We start from the raw sequence: 24,374 nt of genomic DNA, 5'->3' as shown, positions 1-24,374 counted from the left end.
AATCTCATTGAAGATCTATCAGTGGTGTCCTTGATCGTCAATACCACCTGTATGACAAGTCCCGTACTTCTGTAAAATGGTATGTCTCCTGACCCAGCAAACCAGCTGACCTGCCCACTGGGCTTGTCTATTGGCATCTTCAGTGTAACAGTTCAAAAGGGAATGTTTCCCCTTCCAAGCTTAATCCGTTCTCCTCTTGCTTTCCACACCCCTGAAATGATGGGTTCCTTGAGACAGATAACTCCCTGTCTCCCAGGCCTTCTAACCTAACCAGCCACAGAGTCGCTTCCATTTCATCTCCAGCACAGTGAGACGCTGTAGACTGCACTCCATCTCCCGGTCGCCTGCCGGTCCAAGCCCCCATCATCCTTTATGTGGACAGCGTCTACAGCCTCCTCCCTCTCTCTGCCCAGTTCTCTAGAGTAAGTCAGACCTTCCCACCTGAGCATCTTCAGTGGTTTCCTGTTTGGTTATCACTTCTCGAGCTGCACTGAGATGGGTGACTGGGCCTTCATTTCTCGGTTCTGTATCTTCCCGTCGGAGAAGCTTGACTTCTGTGTTTTACTGAGCAGGGGGCTTATTCTGTTCACCCTGCCCTTAGCTAACTCCACTGCCCCTTTAAGTGCCAGCAGAGGCCAGTGCCGCCCCCATCCTAGATGTGGTCTTCGCCCCTTCTGTCCCTTACTTTCTAATGCCATTCTCTTCTTCTCTCCGCAGCACCTTTCAGTTGTGATGGCGACTGATGCTCTAGGGTTGTATCGTCTGATGCTTTCTCTGTGAGGTCTTCTCCCTAAACCTTCTGGATGCTAACCCAGAGGACGCCCTGTACTGGGCGTTCAATCAATACTTTGCTGAGTGGATAGTAAATAACTAAATGGGATTGGCCGCAATTAACTTGCTATTTCTATTTCCAAGTGTTATTTCCATGGTGATTTTGATTACTCAAAATATCAAAAAATCATTTGAATTGTTTGCTTCTTATGAATAAAAATGCAGAGTTTGTTCAAAAATAATGTTAACATCTATTGTGGGCTTTTAAATGTATCACAATAGCACTGCAAGAAACAAGTGTAAATACTGTGAAAACAAAATTTCAAATCCACTTACTGCCAAGTTGAAAGGCACAATTTCCAATACAACCAGTTTGTTTGAGAGACACTAAGACCTGTGTTCTTGAATGACAGTTCCATTTGTGTCTCTTGGCCTCTGGTTGTACTACTCAAGTCATGTCTTTCTCTTTCTTTTTCTTTTTTTACTTTATGAAAGCTTTTTTTTTTTTATGTTGCTTTCAGTAGAATATCATTTTACCTGCATTGTTTCTGTGTCTATCATGGGATATTTTCCATTTCCTTAGTCTTTTATAAAATAAACTTGTGTTATAACAACACTCAATGAAATTTCACTGAGGATGGAAATTACAGAGACAGACTCATGGAATATTAGAGTTGAAAGAAAACACAGAAATAATTTAGCCCAAGGAGTTTACAGCAAAAAAAGAGAGAGGAGTGAATACTGGTAGAACTATTCTTTTTGTTAAGAATTGCTTGGCATACTGCAAAGCTAAGACATTAAAGCCTCACAATAATGCTTCATGGCAGATATTTCAGGTGAGAAGATGGAGGTTCATAAAGGCTCAACAGCAAGCCTGCCCAAGGTTCCATTGGCATTAAAGCATCTGTGTTTGACCCCAGCTCTACCACCCACCACACCTTGAAAGTCACTTAACCTTTCTGGGTTTTACTCTCCAGAATGAAAAGTGAAGGACTTGGCTATATTTTTTTTTTTAATTTTTCATCACTAAATTTCTGTGATTTTTCTAAGACAAAACTTCCATCTTATTTTTCAGTTTACATCCTGTAATAATGAAGCCAGTCTGCTTTCCCTTTTCTTAATCCCAAATTATGTTTGTTTCAGCATGAAAGATGTTGCCAAATTAGCCTAAATGCTATTCGTTTCACCATTTACCATTTGTAAGAAAATGTAAAATGTTGATTAAGTGTAGTCCTGTGGTATTTACTATTTAAGAAAGTGAAAAATCCAGAGTTCAAAGAAAACATTTCAAAGTCAATACTTTTGACTAACTGTATACAGATCTTCCTTGACAGACAATGGGCTCATGTCCTGATAAACTCATCATAAATTGAAAATATGGTTAAGTAGAAATGTATTTGGTGCACCTAACCTACTCAACTTTGTGGCTTAACCCAGCCTACCTTCAACATGCCCTGGACACTAGCCTTGGGTAAAATCATCCAAAATAAAGCTTATTTTACAGTGAAGTGTCGAATGTGTGTGCTAAGTCACTTCAGTCATGCCTGACTCTTTGTGACCCCATGGACTGTAGCCCACCAGGATCCATGGGAGTCTCCAGACAAGAATATTGGAGGAGGTTGCCATTTTCTCCTTCCAGGGAAATCTTCTCAACCCAGGGCTGGAACCCACATTGGCAGGCAGGCTAGCACCACCTGGGAGCCCATGTCGTTTGTTGAAAAGGGCACTTAAAGAAGAAAAAACAGAACAGCTGCTGGATCCAGGCTCTCTAAGTATATGGGCACTTGACTCTCATGATTGTGTGGCTGATGGGAAACTGAAGCTGCTGCTGCCAACCAGCATCACAAGAGCTGAACTGACCACACACTGATTAACATGCATCTCTTCACATCACTATAAAGTCAAAGCATTTTAAGTCAAGTCAGTTGTGAGGTGGGGACCATCTCATGTAGTTCATACACATTTTAGGTTTCAGATGATCAGCACATGTAACTAAACACATCCACATGTACATACACACGATGAGGAAGAGATCGGAATGCCGTGTGGCATGCATACATGAAGTAAGTGAGACTCCTCCTCAGAGGGGAGTTTGGAGGAGAGTGGGTACGTGTGTACGTATGACTGAGTACCTTCGGTATTCACCTGAAACAACACAACAGTATCTGTTAACCTGCTTTATTACTGTTGTTCAGTCGCCAAGTCACAGCCAATTCTGTAGCCCCATGGACTTCAGCTCACCAAGCTCCTCTGTCCTCCACTGTCTCTGGAAGTTTGCTCAAATTCATGTTACTTAGCCAGTAAATGGGCTATACTCCAATACAAAATAAAAAGGTTTTTCAAAAAAGAATCTATAGTGGAAAAGAATCTAATTTGAATCACTTTTCTCTATACCTGAAATGAATAAAACAGTGTAAATCAACTATACTTCAATATTTCTTTCTTTTTTTTGGAAATGAGGAATCTCAGTCAAACGCATTTTCACGGTTTGACATCTGCCTCAGTTCTGGACTTGGGTTCTCTGTATTTCTGAGTCCTCCATGTCTTTGCTCACATGTTCCCTTGCCTGGTGTCCCCCCTCCCGACCAGTCCCTCCACTTCTCCAAAATAACTTGAGGCTGTGTGTGTTTTCAAATGACCGTTAATATCCTGTAAGAAATGTTCTATAGTAGTCAAAAAAATACTGCTGTTTCTTAATTTTACATTTGCAAAACATCTGATTAAGGTTCAGAGTTAAATTACACATATAAATTTCTAAGATAGTGAGAATTTTAGGAGTGACCAAACTAGTTTGATTTACCAATATATTAATGCTAAACTCTACGTTTCAAAAAATCATCAAAGAATTTGAGTTCTGCCCGCCTGGAATTCATAAAGATATTCTAAGCATTCTCTTATTATATAGTATTATTGTAAACACACATTAATAATGTATAAGAGATTATAAAAATATATGGCAGATAAACTATTTGTATTAAATATTAATTAAATATTGTCAATATTTATATATTTAACTATTTTATATAAGCAAATATGGGTTATTAACATATATTTGATTGAATATTATATCTTTAATATTTATTTAATTAATTTAAAATTAGTAACATGAAAGCATATATATGCATAAGTGAAAACTAAATAATTCATAAAATGTATGATACATGCTGATGCTATTTACATTTACTGTATTAGTCAGTATTTACTTATATACAAGCTTCTAAAATCACTTATACTCTACTATGAGAAAGAAATTTTCTATGGGTGCTCATTACTAGATAATAAATATTTCCTATTTTTTAAACCTAGTAATTGACAAATAAGGTCTTACAATTTAAATGTATTACCTTTAAAATAAAACCTTTTATTACCTTTAAAATAAAATAAAAATAAGTAAATATCAGTTCAGTTCACTTCAGTTCAGTCACTCAGTCGTGTCTGACTCTTTGCGACCCCATGAATCGCAGCACACCAGGCCTCCCTGTTCATCACCATCTCCCAGAGTTCACTCAGACTCACGTCCATCGAGTCCGTGATGCCATCCAGTCATCTCATCCTCGGTCGTCCCCTTCTTATCCTGCCCCCAATCCCTCCCAGCATCAGAGTCTTTTCCAATGAGTCAGCTCTAATTTTATATATTTTATATATTCATATATATGTATGTATATAGTCCTGAAATCAATTATACTGTACATTGACTTCGAGCTTTTTCCCCCTTTTCTCTCATATTTCAGGTTTATTATGCTAGTATTTTAGATGCTATGCAAAATAGTAATATTAATCGACCTGGTCACATGCTGTCTTTCCTGTTAGAAGACCAGCAATGATTAGGTATCCTTTAAGACATCTCTGAGTAGGTCTTAAACATTATTCATGAGTCCTAAGTCCAGAGTGCTTACATTTTCACGAAGACCAGCACAGAAGTGACAGGCAGGAGACCCCAGGCTAAGGCAGCTTGGTCCTCAGGTGAGGGTCACTCTGCACTTGTGGGGCTAGAGGAGGTCTCCTGTGGGGGCCAGTGGAGGTCTGAGACAGCTCCTCTGGGTGCTTCCAGGATACATCCTAGTAAAAATCTTGGAGGAAGCTGTGGAATTGTACAGAGATGAGGACCACTCTCAGGGATATTATAAAAGCTTCAATGCTGTTAATTTGTACCAATTTTGTACTAGCATATTATTATATTTATTTTTATTTGAATAGCAAATAAACACCTTGGTTTAACTGGAAAATGCATAAATGAAATAATCCCTCTCTGAATATTTATTGGCTGCCATAGTGATTGTAGCAGTTGGAGGATAATTTTTAATATTATATCACATATAAGAAATTGACTTGGTCTTCCCTCTGTCAGAAAAGCAATTACTTAAAAGAAGTGTTAAATGTTCAGTGTTAAAGAGAAATAAAAGCTTAACAGTGAGAGAATTTGGAGTATCTAAGATCACCTGGAATATCAGATCCTTGCAGGTGGTAGTTGGAATAATATTAGAAAGACAGAAGGTTTTGAATGCTGGCCAAATAGTCTATACATATTGTACAATAGAAAGCAGATAAACATTGCTTGAAAGAGCTTCTCAATAATGCATTTATTATATTAGCATGGTTTATTACATTATGATATAGAAATAAATTACAGTAAACCAAGAGAGAGTTTAAGATAATGGCCTTAACTGGAAATAAGAGAACTCAGGTAAGATCAAAACATAAAAATTATGCTAGTGGACATTCAATTTCTAGTGTTTTAAAAGTGAAAGAATTAAAGTATGCCATGATGAAAGATAGAGAGCACCCAGGTAAAAATGTCCAACATTGCGTTAAATTAAACACCTTGAAAATACAGCCAAGATGCTCACAGATAAAGGCAGTTGTATGTGGGTGTTTCATTCAGTTCAGTTGCTCAGTCGTGTTTAACTCTTTGAGACCCCATGAACTGCAGCACGCCAGGCCTCCCTTTCCATCACCCGCTCCCGGAGTCCACTCAAACTCAAGTCCATTGAGTCAGTGATGCCGTCCAACCATCTCATCCTCTGTCATTGCCTTCTCTTCCCACCTTCAATCTTTCCCAGCATCAGGGTCTATTCAAATGAGTCAGCTCTTCACATCAGGTGGCCAAAGTATTGGAATTTCAGCTTCAATATCAGTCTTTCCAATGAATATTCAGGACTGATCTCCTTTAGGATGGAGTGGTTGGATATCTTGCAGTCCAAGAGACTCTCAAGAGTTTTCTCCAACACCACAGTTCAAAAGCATCAATTATTTGGTGCTCGGCTTTCTGTGTATGCCAACTCTCACATGCATACATGACCACTGGAAAAACCATAGCCTTGACTACATGGACATTTGTTGGCAAGTTTGGTCATAACTTTTCTCCCAAGGAGTAAGCATCTTTGAATTTCATGGCTGCAGTCACCATCTGCAGTGATTTTGGAGCCCCCCAAAATAAAGTCTGCCACTGTTTCCACTCTTTCCCCATCTATTTGCTATGAACTGATGGGACTGGATGCCTTGGTCTTTGTTTTCTGAACGTTGAGCTTTAAGCCAACGTTTTCATTCTCCTCTTTGACTTTCATCAATAGGCTCTTTAGTTCTTCTTCACTTTCATGGCCATGAGGGTGTTGCCATCTGCATATTGGAGGTTTTTGATATTTTTTCTGGGTTCTTGATTCCAGCTTGTGTTTCATCCAACCCAGCATTTCTCATGATGTACTCTGCATATTATAAGCTAAATAAACAGGGTGACAATATACAGCCTTTTCCTAGTTGGAACCAGTCTGTTGTTCCATGTCCAGTTCTATCTGTTGCTTCCTGACCTGCATACAGATTTCTCAGGAGGCAGGTCAGGTGGTCCTATATTCCCATCTCTTTCAGAATTTTCCAGTTTGTTGTGATCCACACAGTCAAAGGCTTTGGCATAGTCAATAAAGCTCAGTTGTGTCCGACTCTTTGCAACCCCATGGACTGTAGCCTATCAGGCTCCTCCGTCCATGGGATTTTCCAGGCAAGAGTGCTAGAGTGGACTGCCATTTCCTTCTGCAAGGTATCTTCCCTATCCAGGAATAGAACCTGGGTCTCCCACGTTGCAGACGGATGCTTTGCCATCTGAGCCACCAGGGAAGCCCCTAACACAGCAGAGGTGGGTGTTTTTCTGGAACTCCCTTGTTTTTTCAATGATCCAGCGGATGTTGGCAATTTGATATCTGGTTTCTCTTCCTCTTCTAAATCCAACTTGAACATCTGGAAGTTCACAGTTCACATATTGTTGGAGCCTGGCTTGGAAAATTTTGAGCATTACTTTACTAGCATGTGAGAGGAGTATAAATGTACGGTAGTTTGAGCATTTTTCGGCGTTGCCTTTGTTAGGGATTGGAAAGAAAACTGACCTTTTCCAGTCCTGTGGCCACTGCTGAGTTTTACAAATTTGCTGACATATTGAGTGCAGCACTTTCACAGCATCTTCTTTTAGGATTTGAAATAGTGCAACTGGAATTCCATCACCTCCACCAGCTTTGTTCGTAGTGATGCTTCCTGAGGTCCACTTGACTTCACCTTCTAGAATGCCTGGTTCTAGGTGAGTGATCACACCATCATGATTATCTGAGCCATGAAGATCTTTTTTCTATGCTTCTTCTGTGTATTCTTGCCACCTCTTCTTAATATCTTCTGCTTCTGTTAGGTCCATACCATTTATGTCCTTTATTGTGCCCATCTTTGCATGAAATGTTCCCTTGATGTCTCTAATTTTCTTGAAGAGATCTCTAGTCTTCCCCATTCTGTTGTTTTCCTCTATTGCTTTGCATTGATCACTGAGGAAGGCTTTCTTATGTCTCCTTGCTATTCTTTGGAAATTTGCATTCAAATGGGTATATCTTTCCTTTTCTCCTTTGCTTTTTTTTTTAAATTTTTTTTAATTTTAGTTTTTTTATTTTTAAAATTTTAAAATCTTTAATTCTTACATGCATTCCCAAACATGAACCCCCCCTCCCACCTCCCTCCCCATAACATCTTTCTGGGTCATCCCCATGCACCAGCCCCAAGCATGCTGCATCCTGCATCAGACATAGACTGGCGATTCAATTCACATGATAGTATACATGTCTCTTCTTTTCACAACTGTTTGTAAGGCTTCCTCAGACAGCCATTTTGCTATTTTGCATTTCTTTTTCTTGGGGATGGTCTTGATCACTGTCTCCTGTGCAATGTCACATACCCCCATCCATAGTTCATCAGGTACTCTGTCTATCACATCTAGTCCCTTAAATCTATTTCTCACTTCCTCTGTATAATTGTTAGGGATTTGATTTAGTTCATACTTGAATGGTCTAGTGTTTTTCCCAACTTTCTTCAATTTAAGTCTGAATTGGGCAATAAGAAGTTCATGATCTGAGCCACAGTCAGCTCCTCGTCTTGCTTTTGCTGACTGTATAGAGCTTCTCCATCTTTGGAAGCAAAGAATATAATCAATCTGATTTCAGTGTTGACCATCTGGTGATGTCCATGTGTAGAGTCTTCTCTTGTGTTGTTGGAAGAGGGTGTTTGATATGACCAGTGCGTTCTCTTGGCAAAACTCCATTAGCCTTTGCCCTACTTCATTCTGTATTCCAAGGTGAAATTTGCCTGTTACTCCAGGTGTTTCTTGACTTCCTACTTTTGCATTCCAGTCCCCTTTAAAGAAAAGGATATCTTTTGGGGTGTTAGTCCTAGAAGGTCTTGTAGGTCTTCATAGAACCATTCAACTTCAGTTTCTTCAGCATTACTGGTCGGACATAGACTTGGATTACCATGATATTGAATGGTTTGCCTTGAAACAGAGATCATTCTGTCATTTTTGAGATTGCATCCAAGTACTGCATTTGGACTCTTTTGTTGACTGTGATGGCTAATCCATTTCTTCTAAGGGATTCCTGGCCATAGTAGTAGATGTAATGGTCATCTGTGTTAAATCCACCCAGTCCAGTCCATCTTAGTTCACTGATTCCTAGAATGTTCACGTTCACTCTTGCCATCTCCTGTTTGACCACTTCCAATTTGCCTTGATTCATGGACCTAACATTCCAGGTTCCTATGCAATATTGCTGTTTATAGCATCAGACCTTGCTTCCATCACCAGTCCCATCCACAACTGGGTATTGTTTTTGCTTTGTCTCCATCTCTTTATTCTTTCTGGAGTTATTTCTCCACTGATCTCTAGTAGCATATTGGGCACCTACTAACCTGGGGAGTTCCTCTTTCAGTATCCTATCATTTTGCCTTTTCATACTGTTCATAGTTAGTTCACTAGCCACCCATTAATCTGAGGTCCAAAATACTTCAGATCAAAGCAATGTGTTTTTGACAACTTATTTCTATGTAACCTATACATTTGAAACCCTAATGTTGTGATAATAAGAATTTGTTATCAAAAACGTCAGCAATTCTTGTTTCACCTACTTCTATGTTGTTCTTCAGTCACTCAGTCATGTCCGAATCATTGTGACCCCATGGACACAAAGTCGTGTCCAAATCTTTGTGTCCTTCACCATCTCCTGGAGCTTGCTCAGACTCATGTCTGTTGAGTCAGTGATGCCATCCAACCATCTCATCCTCTGCTGTCCCCTTCTCCTCCTGCCTTCAGTCTTACCGAGCATCAGGGTATTTTCCAAGAAGTTGGCTCTTCAAATCAGGTGACCAAAGTATTGGAGCTTCAGCTTCAGCATCAGTCTTTCCAATGAATATTCAGGATTGATTTCCTTTAGGATTGACTAGTTTGATCTCCTTGCAGCTGAAGGGACTCTCAAGAGTCTTCTCCAACACCACAGTTCAAAAGCATATTATCTTTGGTGCTCAGCCTTCTTAGCGGTCCAACTCTCACACCATACATAACTATTTGTAAAACCATAGCTTTGATTACATGGACTTTTGTTGGCAAAGGAATGTCTCTGCTTTTTAATACACTGTCTATATTTGTCATAGTTTTTGTTCCAAGGAGCAAGTGTCTTTTAATTTCATGGCTGCAGTCAGCATCCACAATGATTTTGGAGCCCACCAAAATAAATAAAGTCTGTCACTGTTTCCATTTTTTCCCCATCTATTTGCCAAGAAGTGATGGGACTGGATGCCATGATCTGAGTTTTTTGAATGTTGAGGTTTTAGCCAGTTTCTTTACTCTTTTATTTCACCTTCATCAAGAAGCTCTTAGTTTCTATGAAGTTTGTCAGTATATGCTTATCATTCTGGGATCAAAACTGACAGCTGGTAGAGAAGGTGCATATATTCAGTAGAAAGAAAAAAAATATCAAAAATTCTATTATGCATATGAAAATGTCCCATGTGATGCTGTTTAAGTGAAAACAACCCTGTTATAGCTAAATGAAGGAAATTACTACAATATGAAATATTGTTGAAATGAACTTTTAATCAAGGTATTGGCTTTTGAGGAAAGAGTAATATGGATGCTTCATTCTTACTGTGATACAGCATCTTGCAAATCAAAAAAGGGAAGTGCCTTAAAAAGTAAAGACTGAATCCATTAAATGTGAAAGAACAAATGTCAGTGTTGACTTATTCAACCTGATTATCGCAGAAAAGCCTGAGGTTCACACTATCCAAAAAACACACATGCCTAGCATGGGGTTTTTGACATGTAAAGGTCATTGATACAGTGGAGATATTGCTACCTGAGGAATTTTAACTAGAATGTGTTTTGTGTAACAAGGTTCTTGATTGTTATGCAACTAGAAACATATGTCACCTCTCTGAAAGTTTAAAATGGTTAGAATTAGTCTCAAAATTAATCCAGCTGAAATATGTCTTTAAGTTTCTGAAGAAATAAATATCAACAATAAAAATATGCTATAATTCACAGGAGCAATATCACTAAAAAGTGTGAGTTGACTTAAATGACTTCTATTTTGGATTATTGATCCAAAGATCTATTAATATAAACCAAATTTTAACTTTGAAAAATGGCATCTTACATGAAGGTTTAATATTCCAGTCAATTCGTTGTTCTAGTGCTCTGAAGGTGGCTAATGGTCTCATGTGGAAAGCCTGTGAATCTGGTCTTTTTTACTGCAGGAAAATTGCCACCAGATGGCATTTGAACTAAAGCCTCGTGGTTGGGACCATATGGCTTCCCATGTGTATGCTTGACTGGGAGATAACACATGAATACACCTTTTTCCTTTACTTTTTGGTTCATTTTTACAATAAAATGAATTTTATTATTAAGAATTTAAAAATTATTTTTAAAAGCCACACTTTAATTTGCAAAGGCCTTTAATATACTATCTCACTAGCTCACTGGAGCAAATGTAAGAAAATAAACTTGGATCTATAATCAATTGAGTGGTAACTCTGTCCTCAGTTCTTTCTTGGAAAATGGGTTTGACGTTATCTCCTCATGGAATGGTTGTAAGGATTCAGTTTTAAATGTGTATAAATGATACTTGTAGTTTCTAGCCAAGATTAAATTGGCTTTAATTTAATCTTAAGTAAAGTTTAATTTTACATTATCATCATCATCATTCTTAGTACTTTATTTCTAATTACTTTTGATTGTTTCACTAATCTAAATCTTGTCTCTGCCACTTTATTTGTTTACGATATCCTTTTTCATAGAAGCAATTTGTGTATACTTCTTTTGTGTTGATTGCTTCCTTTACTGAGGCACCAATCTAGCTATATAATTTGTTCAAAAAACAAATTTGTGTTGAATTTGAATTGACGATCACAAGACATGTCCTCAAAGACCAGGATAATTTTCACTACTGAACAAATCTTCTGTCCACTCACCCATATGAGGTAAAGCCAAACTATTGACACTGTGTTATGGTGAAGGAGAGTGTAGCATTTATTGCTGGTGCCAAGCAAGGAGTCCTGATTGCTAGTGCTTAAAAGGCCTGAACTCCCCAAAGTCTTTCATGAAAAGGTTTTTAAAGACAAGGGGAGGGGAGGGGGGTTGCTGGGCGTGTGATCAACTCATGGACATTCTTCTGGTTGGTTGGTGGTGAAGTAATTGGGAGTCAGCATCATCAGCCTTCTGGTTCCAACCAGTATGTGCCTGTGGTCAGGATGCAGTTAACCTCTTCCCTCTGGTGGGTGGAGCTTTCAGTATCTTCAAAGCAGCTCAAAGGACATGGCTCCAAATGTTATCTGTCTCTTAGGAGGAACTGAAGGTCCTTGACTTTGTTTAATGGCTAAAGCATTATAATTTTGCCTTGCTTGACTGTTTTCCTTTCTTTCTACATTTTCTCACTTCTCTAATTTAGTTTATTATTTTGAACTTGGGGAAGACTTAAGAGGCTCAAGTATTCTATGGACAAGAAGAAAGCAGAGGACATGGGGGAATCTGTCCTGGGAAAGCCTTGTAGGACCTGGCTCGGTTACAATTTAATGGGAAAAGCATGCTCCTTACTGCTCTATTTACTTCATAGGAAACTTGTGAGGGTCTAATGAGATAGCATAAAAACCAACATGCTGTGAAAGAGTAATTTGATTATGTATACATTAATATAATTTCCACAGTTTAAATCTAAATTCATTCAAAGTCTTTTACAAACTATCTGATTTGTATCTCTTCATCCACATGTATAATTTTATATCTTACATTACTATTAGTTAATGATGGGTCATCAAACTACCTACTGAATATTCCAGTTTTGATTTTAAATTCTAAGGTTTTGACTGAAGTGTCGTATATTTGTTAGTATTTATGACATGTGTCCTGTGATATTTGGTTAAGATATAATTTGACAAAATTAGAGTTAAAATGATAGTAAGTCCAGGAATTCCTCTCTTTTGGAAATGTTTCTCTCCAGCATCAGGATCCTGCTTGAAGCAAATATATCACCATCATTCTTTGCAAGTTTCAGATTCAGTTTTGAGACCCATTAATTGCTGATGATGCTAATGGAATGAGTAGTTGAGTTTGAAAAACTAGTTTTCTTGTACATAAAGTGTCACCATGGATTTCTATCATTATCCTGTTACGCGCCTATCTCTGTTTCAGAAAATCAAACATATTTACCATTTATCTCTCATCATTTTTTTGTTATCTTCCTGCCATCTGCAAACTATTCAGACTTAACTATTTCATTCAGTGCACTCGGAGAATTCCAAATAAGCACTCTTGTTTTGAATAAGTAAGCAGCTTTGACATTATCTTTAAAAAAGACCCAGAATACTTTGAGTTGATTTGTGTGGGTTCCTTCAATTTGTCGTTAACTTTTTTGCTACTATTCCATGTGAGAAAAACAGAGACGATATTGAGGTAGATCTTTCTAAGCCTTTAAGTTGTTGATAGCTCAGTTGGTAAAGAATTTGTCTGAAATGCTGAAGAGCCCAGTTCAATTCCTGGATCGGGAAGATCCACTGGAGAAGGGATAGGCTATCCACTCCAGTATTCTTGGGCTTCCCCTGTGGCTCAGGTGGTAAAGAATACACCTGAAATGCAGAAGACCTGGGTTCTAACCCTGGGTTGGGAAGACCCCTGGAGAAGGGAAAGGCTATCCACTCCAGTATTCTGGCCTGGAGAAGTCCATGGACTATATAGTCATGGGGTCACAAAGAGTCGGACACGACTGAGTGACTTTCACTTTCACTTTCACTTTAGACCAGTGTGATATGCTAAAATAGTGCAGTAAGAACCACCCTACTGTGGACTACTTCCTCTATAAACAGTGATAGCCATTCACCTTGAGGAGGATGACTTGACACAGTAATAACTGTTTCACTTGAGCAAATGTGGGAGTTATACAGCGGATGATGGCAGAAAAAATATGGTAGAAGTTAAATTCTTTATTGAGGCTTGACAATTTATTAAAGCTAGAACAGTTTTAGAAAATAAATTTAGAGATGTTTTAGTAGACCACTGACTACAGATTTAAAAACCTGTACTGTAACAAGATGGTACCAAGAGTTACGAATTTGAAATTCAAACATGATAAGGTCCAGAGTGAAAAAGAGATGATTACTACTACCTAACAGGAAGGTCTTCCCAGAAGCATTCCTGCAGGCTTCCTCTCATGTGTCATTGAACTGAATTGAGTCACAAGACCACTATTGAAAATTTCTGGAAAGAGAGCATGTCGCCTTGATTGGATTAGACTACTCAGATAGTGGGATGGTTACTGGAGTAGTGGCCACTCTAACAAGCAAATGACTCTAACAAGCAAATGACGCCTTTAAAAACTAATCTGTGATTGTAAACCATCCTAGCAGGAGGAAAGACTCTTTATACACAGATTCAAAAAATAAATCAGCACACTGCACAAGAAGATTGTTATTTGTTTAACTTAAATGATAAGCATTTTTCATGTTTATAATATAATAAGTAACTTTATGTGAAATATCTGTTGTATAGATCTTAATAGATAATTAACACTTCCATTTCATCCATGGAAATGAATGAAAGCTATCTTCTATATAAGCTAAGCAGTTTGTGGCATGATGCTCTTTTTTTTCCCCCATCATGCTATTAATTGTTAGTTGTCATTAAATTGATCTTAATGAGAAAATGTTAATCGTATGAAGACTTCGTTAGTAGAAGAAAGAGTTCCAACCGAAGATTTTTGGCCTCCTCTATAAAAGTCTGTTTTTTTAAGAATAAGAGTAGATTTATTTTAATCTAACTAAACTGTCTGAATTCCTAATAGAAATCACATGTTAAGGCATCATCATTAAAGAGCCAAATCTGTCTAATATAATGTCATTATATGGATATTTCCTGAGCAGTATCATCATATTTCTTTCTATTACAGTAACGCAAGGAGGTGTTGCTTTGGTCTCCGACATGTGTCCAGATCCTGGGATTCCAGAGAATGGCAGGAGAGCGGGTTCAGACTTCAGGTAGGAGAGAAAGTATTTATTTCCATAGCATGTTATTTTCTAGCTCATTATAATTTCACCCTGTAGTTTTAATTATCTTGCCTTTTGATTTAAAGGTGCAACTTCTCAGTTATCATGCAGCTATAATATCTGTAGAATTCTAAAACACATTGTGGTGGAAAATTCCAGATACTCCAGAGTCTGTTCCTTTCAGTGTATAAGCCACTATTAAAAATCCAACTTGATGGGTCTGATCAAAATTTGTGTACAAGATTTTTTCTGGTTTTAATTTTCTACCTTCCCATATAGGCTTTCCTGGTGGTTCAGTGGTAAAAAGAATCCACTTTCCAGTGCAGGAGACACAGGAGATGTGGGTTCTATTCCTGAGTCAGGAAGATCCCCTGGAGAAGGAAATAGCAATCCACTCCAGTATTCTTGCCTGGAGAATCCCATGGACAGAGGAGCCTGGTAAACTATAGTCCATGGGGTCACAAAAGAGTGGATACAGCTGAGCAACTAAATGACAACAACACCTTCCTATGAAAAGAAAATTGTTAAGTGTTAGTCACTTAGTTGCCTGACTCTTTTCAACCCCATAGACTTTAGCCCTCCAGTCTCCTCTGTCCATGGGATTCTCCAGGCAAGAATATTGGAGTGGGTTGCCACTTCCTTTTCCAGGAGATCTTCCTAACCCAGGGATTGTACCCTGGTCTCCTGCATTGCAGGCAGATTCTTCACCATCTGAGCCAATTCTAATGCAGTTTAGTTATTGTTTTTAAAAATAGATAATGAAAAATTTAGCTATAGTCTTATAATTATTTCATTAAATAAACTTTTATAATAATTAATGTGAGTGGCAATCAATGCAGTTTATGAAGAAAATGTTATGATTCATTTTATTAGATTATGATTATTAGAGTCTGCTTTATAGTTGATACATTATGACTAAAGTAATGATTATAATAGTGATTTCTTTTTAGATTTTTGTCTTTAATTAGTTCAATTAATTGAACATTCTCTAGCTTACAAGATGAATACTAGTATTAGAAGTAAGCTGCAAAGTCACAGTAAAGGGGAGCAAGAGCAAGTTTTTATTCCTTATAATCTCATTATTTTTGAAAAAGAAACAGGAAGAGAGAATTGAGGCTGCTAAAGTGAGCTGAAAATTGAATGAAAGCAGTGATACATTTAGAGAAGGAAGAAGAAATATTACTCGGTGAAACTGAAATAGCAGTGTCTTTTTTTATGACTAGAGGAAATAATAAAATTGTCTGTAGAGTGGCTGTAATGAAATTGGTAAAATGAAATAAATATATATATATGTGTGTGTGTGTATATATATATATTTACATGAAAAGGAAACATAAGTATAGATGTGCTACTGAAATGCTTTGGACAATAGCATTGTTCTTATTTTAAATGGAATAGACAACTGGAATGGTTACAGTTGTTGGCTAAACACACACACAACTTGACAGCTGTGAGTTAAGTTTTATTTGGGGCAAAATGAGGACCGCAGCCTGGGAGACAGCACCTCAGATACCTCTGAGAGACTGCTCTGAAGAGGCAGTGGGGGAAGGTCAATACATAAGATTTCAGTGAGGGGGGGAGTTCAGTGCAATCAAATGCTTACTTTACAAAAGGTTCTCTGTTAGTCACAAGGAACTGATGGCACCATGAAGGGATTTAGCATTTTTCTAGATATGAAGAGATGCAAGGACTGGGATTGTTAGGAGAGTGTGTAATTTCCTCACTTCTGTCTCACTGCAGCAAAAATTTGAAGCAACAGATGGACCAGTGTTATAGCTCAGCTTTATTAGGAAAAACAAAGGATGGTTCATCCTCTGAGGAGTGAGGGCAGGCAGACCCAAAAGACAAGAGAAGAGAGGCCCCCAGCTCAAATTTGGCTCCTCCTTTTGTATGTTGTTTCTCCTCCCCCTGGGCCTGCCCTGTGTAAACCAGGCTAGCCAGGAGGGCCATCTGCTTTACCCGAGGTCCTCACTCTGGTCCTTGGACCTTCCTTTGTTCTATTTTTGTGGGCTTTTCCCTTCTTTGTCTTTTAGCCATTTTGGACTCCTTTTCCTATTCTAATTGCCTAACAGGATCATGAAATCAGTTCCTGAAAATATCTAGCTCTCTAAAGACCAGTTCCACGGGGTGCCCTGGAGCACAGAGTGCCTCACTCCACCTGAACCCCTCAGGCAGCGGGGGTGCTGAAGACCAGCTGCAGCACAGGGCTCAGTCTCCACAGAGGCAGGTGGCAAGTGCCCATGCGGCTGCTGTTCAGCTCCTGGCGATGCTCTTGGCACACGCCAGTTTGTAGCTGACACAATTTAAATGTCCCAAATACTGAATATACCTTAAGGTGGTGGTATTTTAGTTCAGGTTCCTTTGGAGAAGAGCTTCAGATAGCAACTCTGAAGTGAATTTTTTTTGTAAAAGGGCCCCCTGGTTATGGGGAACAGAGAAAACGGGATAAAGAGAATAGAAGGTTGAGCAGGAAGTTGATTTTAACTACAGGTTACCTTCCACCTCAATCCAGGGGGAATTCCAGGGCAAAATTATCCACTTTTTTTGCCCATTGCCCTTGCCTTTCATCATTGGCTTCCTACATTAGTGTCAAGGAAGTTCCTGGAACAAAAGTAGGTTATGAGCAGTTATTAGCACCCCAGGGGGTTTGCTGCATCCTTTACGTGGTGTCTTTATGGCTGTGGTGGTCAGCTAAGAAAGAAAACTACTGATTTCAAATGTAAAACAGCCATCAGTGGAAGGCACTCAGGAACATGATTAATTTTTAAATGATGCAAATGGTTCTAACTTGCAGTCTTGCTAGAACCCATAGAGCATATTTGTCCTCAGGATTCCCTTCTTATCTTAGAAGTAAACTTCTTCTTTCTCCCTTACCTGGAGGTGGGGGTGGGGGTGGGGGTGGGGGGTTGGGGAAGTGTTTTCCAGGCCTTGCTTCCAAAAAACCTTATACATCTCTCCGCTGGGTTGGAGCAGTAAATCTGCATTATTGTTTTACACACTGTCTTCCCCTACCCAACTGAAGGATAGTTAGTCCCTTTTTGTCTCTCTCTCCTTGGTGACAGAAAGGGTGGTGGATACAAAGGAACTCCAAGGGTATTTTCCAAAGCACTTGTGTATGAGAGGAATTGCCCATTCAATACTCTGTCATCCTTCGAACCCAGAAACTTCCTGGGTCTATTTGGTAGAGCTCTACTTTAAAACAAAGCAAATTATATGACAATGTCAAACTGTTCCAATTAGCAAAATATGGTAAAGAGAGCCAGAGAAACTGATGAATTTTCAAAAGTTAACAAGGAATTCAGAAACATCCAGGGCCAGTATCGATTTGCCACAAGGGCAGGAAGAGATTTACTTAGCATGTAAGGTGACTGTGCTGGCCTCTGCTCTGTCTCATCCTGAGAACAGCCTTATTCCTACGGAAGCTTACCTGAAGATGAGCCTTAGCTGCTGGAGTTTGTTGATGCGTCTGGACTGGAAGCCAGGCTGGGTGTATGCCTGGCAGGTCAAAGCAGGGGTGCAATGGCTCCATCTAAAACTGTCAGCCTTTCATATTCTTAACTTTCTGGGGAATTTCTACTATGTTTAATTAATTAATTAGTTTACCTGTCTCTGAGTTTATGGCAGTCAAATAATATAACAGCTGAGAAAATTATTTGAAAGATTAAATTTTCTATAGAAGTGCATGTGTGTGCATGCTAAGTTGCTTCCGTCCTGTCCAATTCTGTGCAACCTTATGGCCTGTAGCCCACCAGGCTCTTCTGTATGTAGGATTCTCCAGGCAAGAATACTGGAGTGCGTTGCCATGCCCTCTTCCAGGGGAAGCTTCCCGACCCAGGGATCAAACCCGTGTCTCGTAAACATCTCCTGCATAGGCAGGCAGGTTTTCTTTTACCACTAGTACCACCTGGGAAACCCCAATAAAACACATATTATTGATTAAAAAATATAGTCACAACCTGAAAGTAAAGAGTTATTTTATTCGGTGGGAAATTTGGGACTCCAAGCCTGGGAGAGAGAATTCAGTAGCTCTGAAAAAAAATGCTCCAAGGAGGCAGGAGGGGGAGTCAGGCCACATAACAAGTTTGCAACTAAGGGAGCAGGCAGACTGAACATCAAAGATCAGGAATCAAGTTAAGGAATTTAGCACTCTCTATATGGGAAGATCCAAGCCCCTGGGCTGACTGAATTCCTTCCTCTTAGATGCACCTCAGCTGTCTGGAGCCAATCTTGTTTCCTTGTTCATCTTTCTTCTTGCATTCCCCCAGCCCCTCAACAGTCCTGTTTTGGGGGTGGAGGGGTGGCAGCATCCCCTGGATTGCAGTTTTGAGAACCCTCAATCACATTTGGAGGCCAGAAACCAGTGGTGGCTGTGACATGTCTTGTTTATTAATATGACAGGAGATATTTTCATTTCACTGTCCTTCCCCATGGTCATAAATTCTACTACATTTGCAAGACATTTCATGACTTTTTTTTTGATCCCAGGAAACTTGGGGGTTCATCCCAGATCAAGTGAATGTCCTCATTGAAATGTCACTCTAAGTGTTAATTTCTGGATTAGGCCCATTGAGAAATAATAAAAGATTCTCAGATTCCTCTATCTTCTAACCTAATAGGATCCAGGAGATATTTCCCTTGTTACCTCTTCCCATAACTAGAATCACACTATTACAATTATTCTAAGTTATAAATCTGATCTATTTCTTGGTTATACATCATATAATACAAAAGAAACAATCTTATAAAAGAAACAGATTATAAATAATGCAGCTAATAAGGTGATTAAAGTTACACATAGGGATTTATGCCATGAGCTTTCAGAACCAAATCATCTTTTAAAACATCCCCCATTACAGGATCCATCTGGTATGTAAACACAACCTTCAGTTCAAATTATAGCACAGGTGCCCTCTTGAGATGCTGTAAGGATATTAAGGACCATACGATTTTGTAAGACAGCTTTTCTTATCATAGAGATCTCAGAATTTAGTAGGCTAATAGCCTAGTTGCTATCATTTAATGCCTACTGAATGAGTTTTGTCAAGGCTTCAGTGTGAGAAATAACATTTTCCAATCCTACTGAAGGTGCAAAAATAGTTCAGTGATCATACCAGTGAAACACAGGTCTCTTGGCCCACTGAGCTGGTATTGATGGTAAATTTGCTGGAGTCACATCTAAATTTGCATGTAAGTGGTCTTGAGCCAAAGGGAATCCTGAAGTGTGCCTTCCTAGCCAGCCACCAGGGTCACAGATTGGACCCACAAAGCCTTTGAGTCCTGTTAGGTGCCAGCCAGTATATTTCTGGTCTTCTGATCCAATTGGTTTCATATCAGTCACTGGCTTTAAGAAAATGGTACTTTGGTAGGTTTCATAAGACACCCAGCCAGATTTTCTAGTGTTATTAGGTTGATTATCTTTGGTATGATTTAATTGTTCCCAACATAGGGGGGCCTTTAGGTTTAGACCACCATATCCTGGTATTAGTCAAATAAATCCATCCCATACTGTTTACTTTTTTTTTTTTTTAACACCTGGAATTTAGCCAGTTGCTTTTATTGAGCTCTAGCAACCTTAAGGGAAAATTCATATTTATGGCCAGGGTCAGATTAAGTATGTTTGATTGGCCAAGTGAATGGGCCCCATCTAGTGATATCAGTAGTAGCCATGAAAGTGAAGTCGCTCAGTCGTGTCCGACTCTTTGCAACCCCGTGGACTGTAGCCCACCAGGATCCCCCATCCCTGGGATTCTCCAGGCAAGAATACTGGAGTGGGTTGCCATTTCCTTCTCCAGGGGATCTTCCCAACCCAGGGATCAATCCCAGGTCTCCCGCATTGCAGGCAGACGCTTTAACATCTGAGCCACCAGGGAAGCTCTAAAAGTACACCTCGAGCCAGCCAGGAGTTGAACCTAGAATCTTCTGATCCGTAGTCAGACGCGTTATCCATTGCATTCCTTTCTTCCAAGATAAACTTTTTAGATCCATCCAATCAGAATCTTGGAGGGGAGAAACCCATCCAGGTAAACCAGAAGCACTGAATGTAGGTAACTGACCATAAACCCAACAATTGGACCGATTTCTAAAATTTAAATAATATCATGACAGTGATAGAAAAAAAAGTTTTTTTTATTCACTTGTAAGAGTCCAAGAGACCAAGAATAAAACGTATGAACAGTCATATGGGTCAGGTCTGGCACCCTGGGCCAGCTGTCTACTTCTGATCTGTCTTCTTCTCTTCCTGGTGTTGGTGTGTCCGTATTATCAGTGTCGCTCTAAGGTGAGTGTGAGGTGAGCAGTTCTCTCCAGAGACGAGCCTGGTGTGGGACCCCATTTTTAGGTGGGAAATATGACTCTAAGAGTCAGCCCCCTTCAGTTTTGCTGTGCATGAGCTAGTCAAAAAAAAACCTGGTAACGTCTGTTCCATTTAGCTTGCAGGGGGCGGAGTCCTTTAAATTATGTCTTTTTAAAAATACATAGTCTCCTGGTTGTAAGTCAGGGGATGTCTGATCTTCATCTGAGGATAAATTACTATAATAAACTTCAGAAACAAGTTTAGAATGACTTGTCAATAATTTGATTAAACCCTTGCAATAATACAGTATATCTCCCTTAAGTAACATAAGATCATATAGTCTTTTATGCAATCTCATTGGTCGCCCTGTAATAATATCAAAGGGAGACAAATTATATTTGTCAAAGGAGTGGATCTATGTTGAGGAGAACTGATGGATTGGCCTTGGGCCAAGGGAAGAAATGCTGCTGCTGCTACTGCTGCTAAGTCGCTTCAGTCGTGTCCAACTCTGTGCGACCCCACAGACGGCAGCCCACCAGGCTCCCCCGTCCCTGGGATTCTCCAGGCAAGAACGCTGGAGTGGGTTGCCATTTCCTTCTCCAAGGGAAGGAATAAGCACATGTAATTTTAGCACATGTATTTGTCCTTTCCATTAACCCAGAAAACTGGGAATTGTAGTCACAGTGGAAATGTTGCATCATCCACCAGATTTTGCAAATTTCTTTAACAATTAGATCAGCAAAATAGGTCCCTCTGTCACTATGTAGTTCAGAAGGAATTCTCCAGATGAGAATTACCCTTTATAAAGCCGATTCCCTACCAATTTTGCCTTGGCCCTTCTGCATGTTTAAAGATTTGAGTACAATGCAGTTAGGAAACTTGGATATTCTGCAGCATATAACATTTTAGTATAACCACTAGAATTACAACTCACAAAACTTTATCAGCATATGTCAAATGTTAGGGATTCCATATAAATTTTGGAATATCTATATTAATAATTTATCTATATATTACAACCTAAAATGTATATTCAATCACTTGACAATGTTTTTGAATTAAAAATACCAAGTAAACTTAGCTTAACATTCATCCCTGAGATTTCTCAGAGGTGTTTCTTTGAAGCATCCATCCAAGAGTCAGCTGGAGGCTAAAAAACACAGTTAGAATTTGACATTTTTGAAGTTTGTTAGAAATATCAAAAAGATTTAAAAAAAAAAGGATTAGAGGTCACTGAAACAATACTATCCATTTAACCAAGGTCACAAAGAAAATAAATATATATCATTTAAGGGCACAGAAATTCACAGAATGTGTTATAAAAAGGAACACTTAAACAGAAATAAAATCCCCAGTCTTGTATTAGCTTAGTTAAATTCAATCTAAATTTAATTAATCCTGACTATGCATAAAATTTTTTCCTCAGAGTTCCTCTTCACAATCTCTAATGACTTTTTGTATCCATCTTGTCTTTCATTTTTCATCTAAATGAAATTAATGAGCCCTTTTTTTAAACTAAAATAAAATTTCATTTCTCATAACTTCTTTACTTAAAACATACATTTTATTTCCTATTGCATCCTGAAAAGTTACTGTATTATTTTAATAGCTTTAATTACATGTTTAAACTAGAATCCTCCACCATAAAAACTTAATTTTAGTAAAACTAAAGTAAGTAATTAATAGTAAAGAGCTCTATTTAATTTTAATAATAGAGTAAGTAAGTAAGTAAGTACTTACAAGTAAGTAATTACATACTGTCTTTACATTGGCATTTTATAGATTGGTGACCTTAAACATCAGTGATAATTTTTTAACCTTTTGTTTTCTGAGAAAATCTTAGATGATACCAATATTTTCATTAATATTTTAAATACTCTTAATTTTTAAAAATAATTGATGTGTCAATATCTTTTAAATAAATAAACTTTCATCACTTAGCTTAAATTGGCATAGCTTTAAAATCTTAAATTACCAAACATCTGGTAAGATCATTTTAGACATTTCTAAAATATGATTACTTAAAAGTCTTAATCCCAAAGCTTTTATCTCGTTCACATTTGTCTTGAAGTTTCATGTCCAGTTATTTTCTTGCACAAGATTAGTTCCTTTTTATTAAACTTAGGTATAATAAACTATTATACTTAATTTTGATGCCTCTGAATGAGACCTATATTAATTTATGTCAACAAAGTTAACCATTGATATTAGGTATCAACAACATTAAATATTTCCCAATTCATGTGAACCTGAAAGTCATCTTGGCCAATTTTCTTTATTTCTTTTTTTTTTAATTTTTTGTTTTTTTAAATTTTAATATATTTAATTCTTACATGCGTTCCCAAACATGAACCCCCCTCCGACCTCCCTCCCCATAACATCTCTCTGGGTCATCCCCATGCACCAGCCCCAAGCATGCTGCATCCTGCGTCAGACATAGACTGGCAATTCAATTCTTACCCAATTTTCTTTAAATGTAAGCACTTTTTATTAAAATTAAATAGAGCTCTTTATGGCAGAAAGTGAAGAAGAACTAAAGAGCCTCTTGATGAAAATGAAAGAAAATAGTGAAAAGTTGGCTTAAAGCTCAACATTCAGAAAACTAAGATCATGGCATCTTGTCCCTTCACTTCATGGCAAATACATGGTGAAACAGTGGAAACAGTGGCTGACATTATTTTTTTGAGCTCCAAAATCACTGCAGACAGTGATTGCAGTCATTAAATTAAAAGACGCTTACTCCTTGGAAGGAAAGTTATGACCAACCTAGAAAGCATATTAAATAGCAGACATTACTTTGTTAAAAAACGTCCATCTAGTCAAGGCTATGGTTTTTCCAGTGGTCATGAATGGATGTGAGAGTTGGACTGTAAAGAAAGCTGAGCACCAAAGAATTGATGCTTTTGAACTGTGGTGTTGGAGAAGACTCTTGAGAGTCCCTTGGAGTGCAAGGAGATCCAACCAGTCCATCCTAAAGGAAATCAGTCCTGGGCGTTCATTGGAAGGACTGATGTTAAAGCTGAAACTCCAATACTTTGGCCACCTGATGCAATTCTTTTACAAGTGGTTGACCAGTTTTCCCAGCACCACTTGTTAAAGAGATTGTCTTTACTCCATTGTATATTCTTGCCTCACTTGTCAAAGATAAGGTGTCCATAGGTGCGTGGATTTATCTCTGTGCTTTCTATTTCGTTCCATTGATCTATACTTCTCTTTGTGCCAGTACCATACTGTCTTGATGACTGTGGCTTTGTAGTAGAGTCTGAAGTCAGGCAGGTTGATTCCTCCAGCTCCATTCTTCTTTCTCAAGATTGCTTTGGCTATTCGAGGTTTTTTGTATTTCCATACAAATTGTGAAATTATTTGTTCTAGCTCTGTGAAAAATACTGTTGGTAGCTTGATAGGGATTGCATTGAATCTATAGATTGCTTTGGGTAGTATACTCATTTTCACTATATTGATTCTTCCAATCCATGAACGCGGT

At 38.5% G+C, this 24,374-nt stretch overlaps 1 protein-coding gene across 1 annotated transcript in view; it reads left to right on the top strand.

Moving 5' to 3' along the window:
• CSMD1 (CUB and Sushi multiple domains 1) overlaps positions 1–24,374 on the top strand; it is a 2,061,903-nt gene that overhangs the window by 1,421,081 nt on the left and 616,448 nt on the right. Inside the window, exon 8 of the mRNA XM_069573063.1 lies at positions 14,502–14,589. Within this exon, the coding sequence (XP_069429164.1) occupies positions 14,502–14,589 (88 nt within the window). The remainder of the gene's footprint in view (positions 1–14,501; positions 14,590–24,374) is intronic.

Source organism: Ovis canadensis, chromosome 26 (assembly GCF_042477335.2).
Source record: "Ovis canadensis isolate MfBH-ARS-UI-01 breed Bighorn chromosome 26, ARS-UI_OviCan_v2, whole genome shotgun sequence".
NCBI lineage: Eukaryota > Metazoa > Chordata > Mammalia > Artiodactyla > Bovidae > Ovis > Ovis canadensis.
Note: the sequence above shows the minus strand (reverse complement) of the source record. Positions and strands in the feature narration are given on the sequence as shown.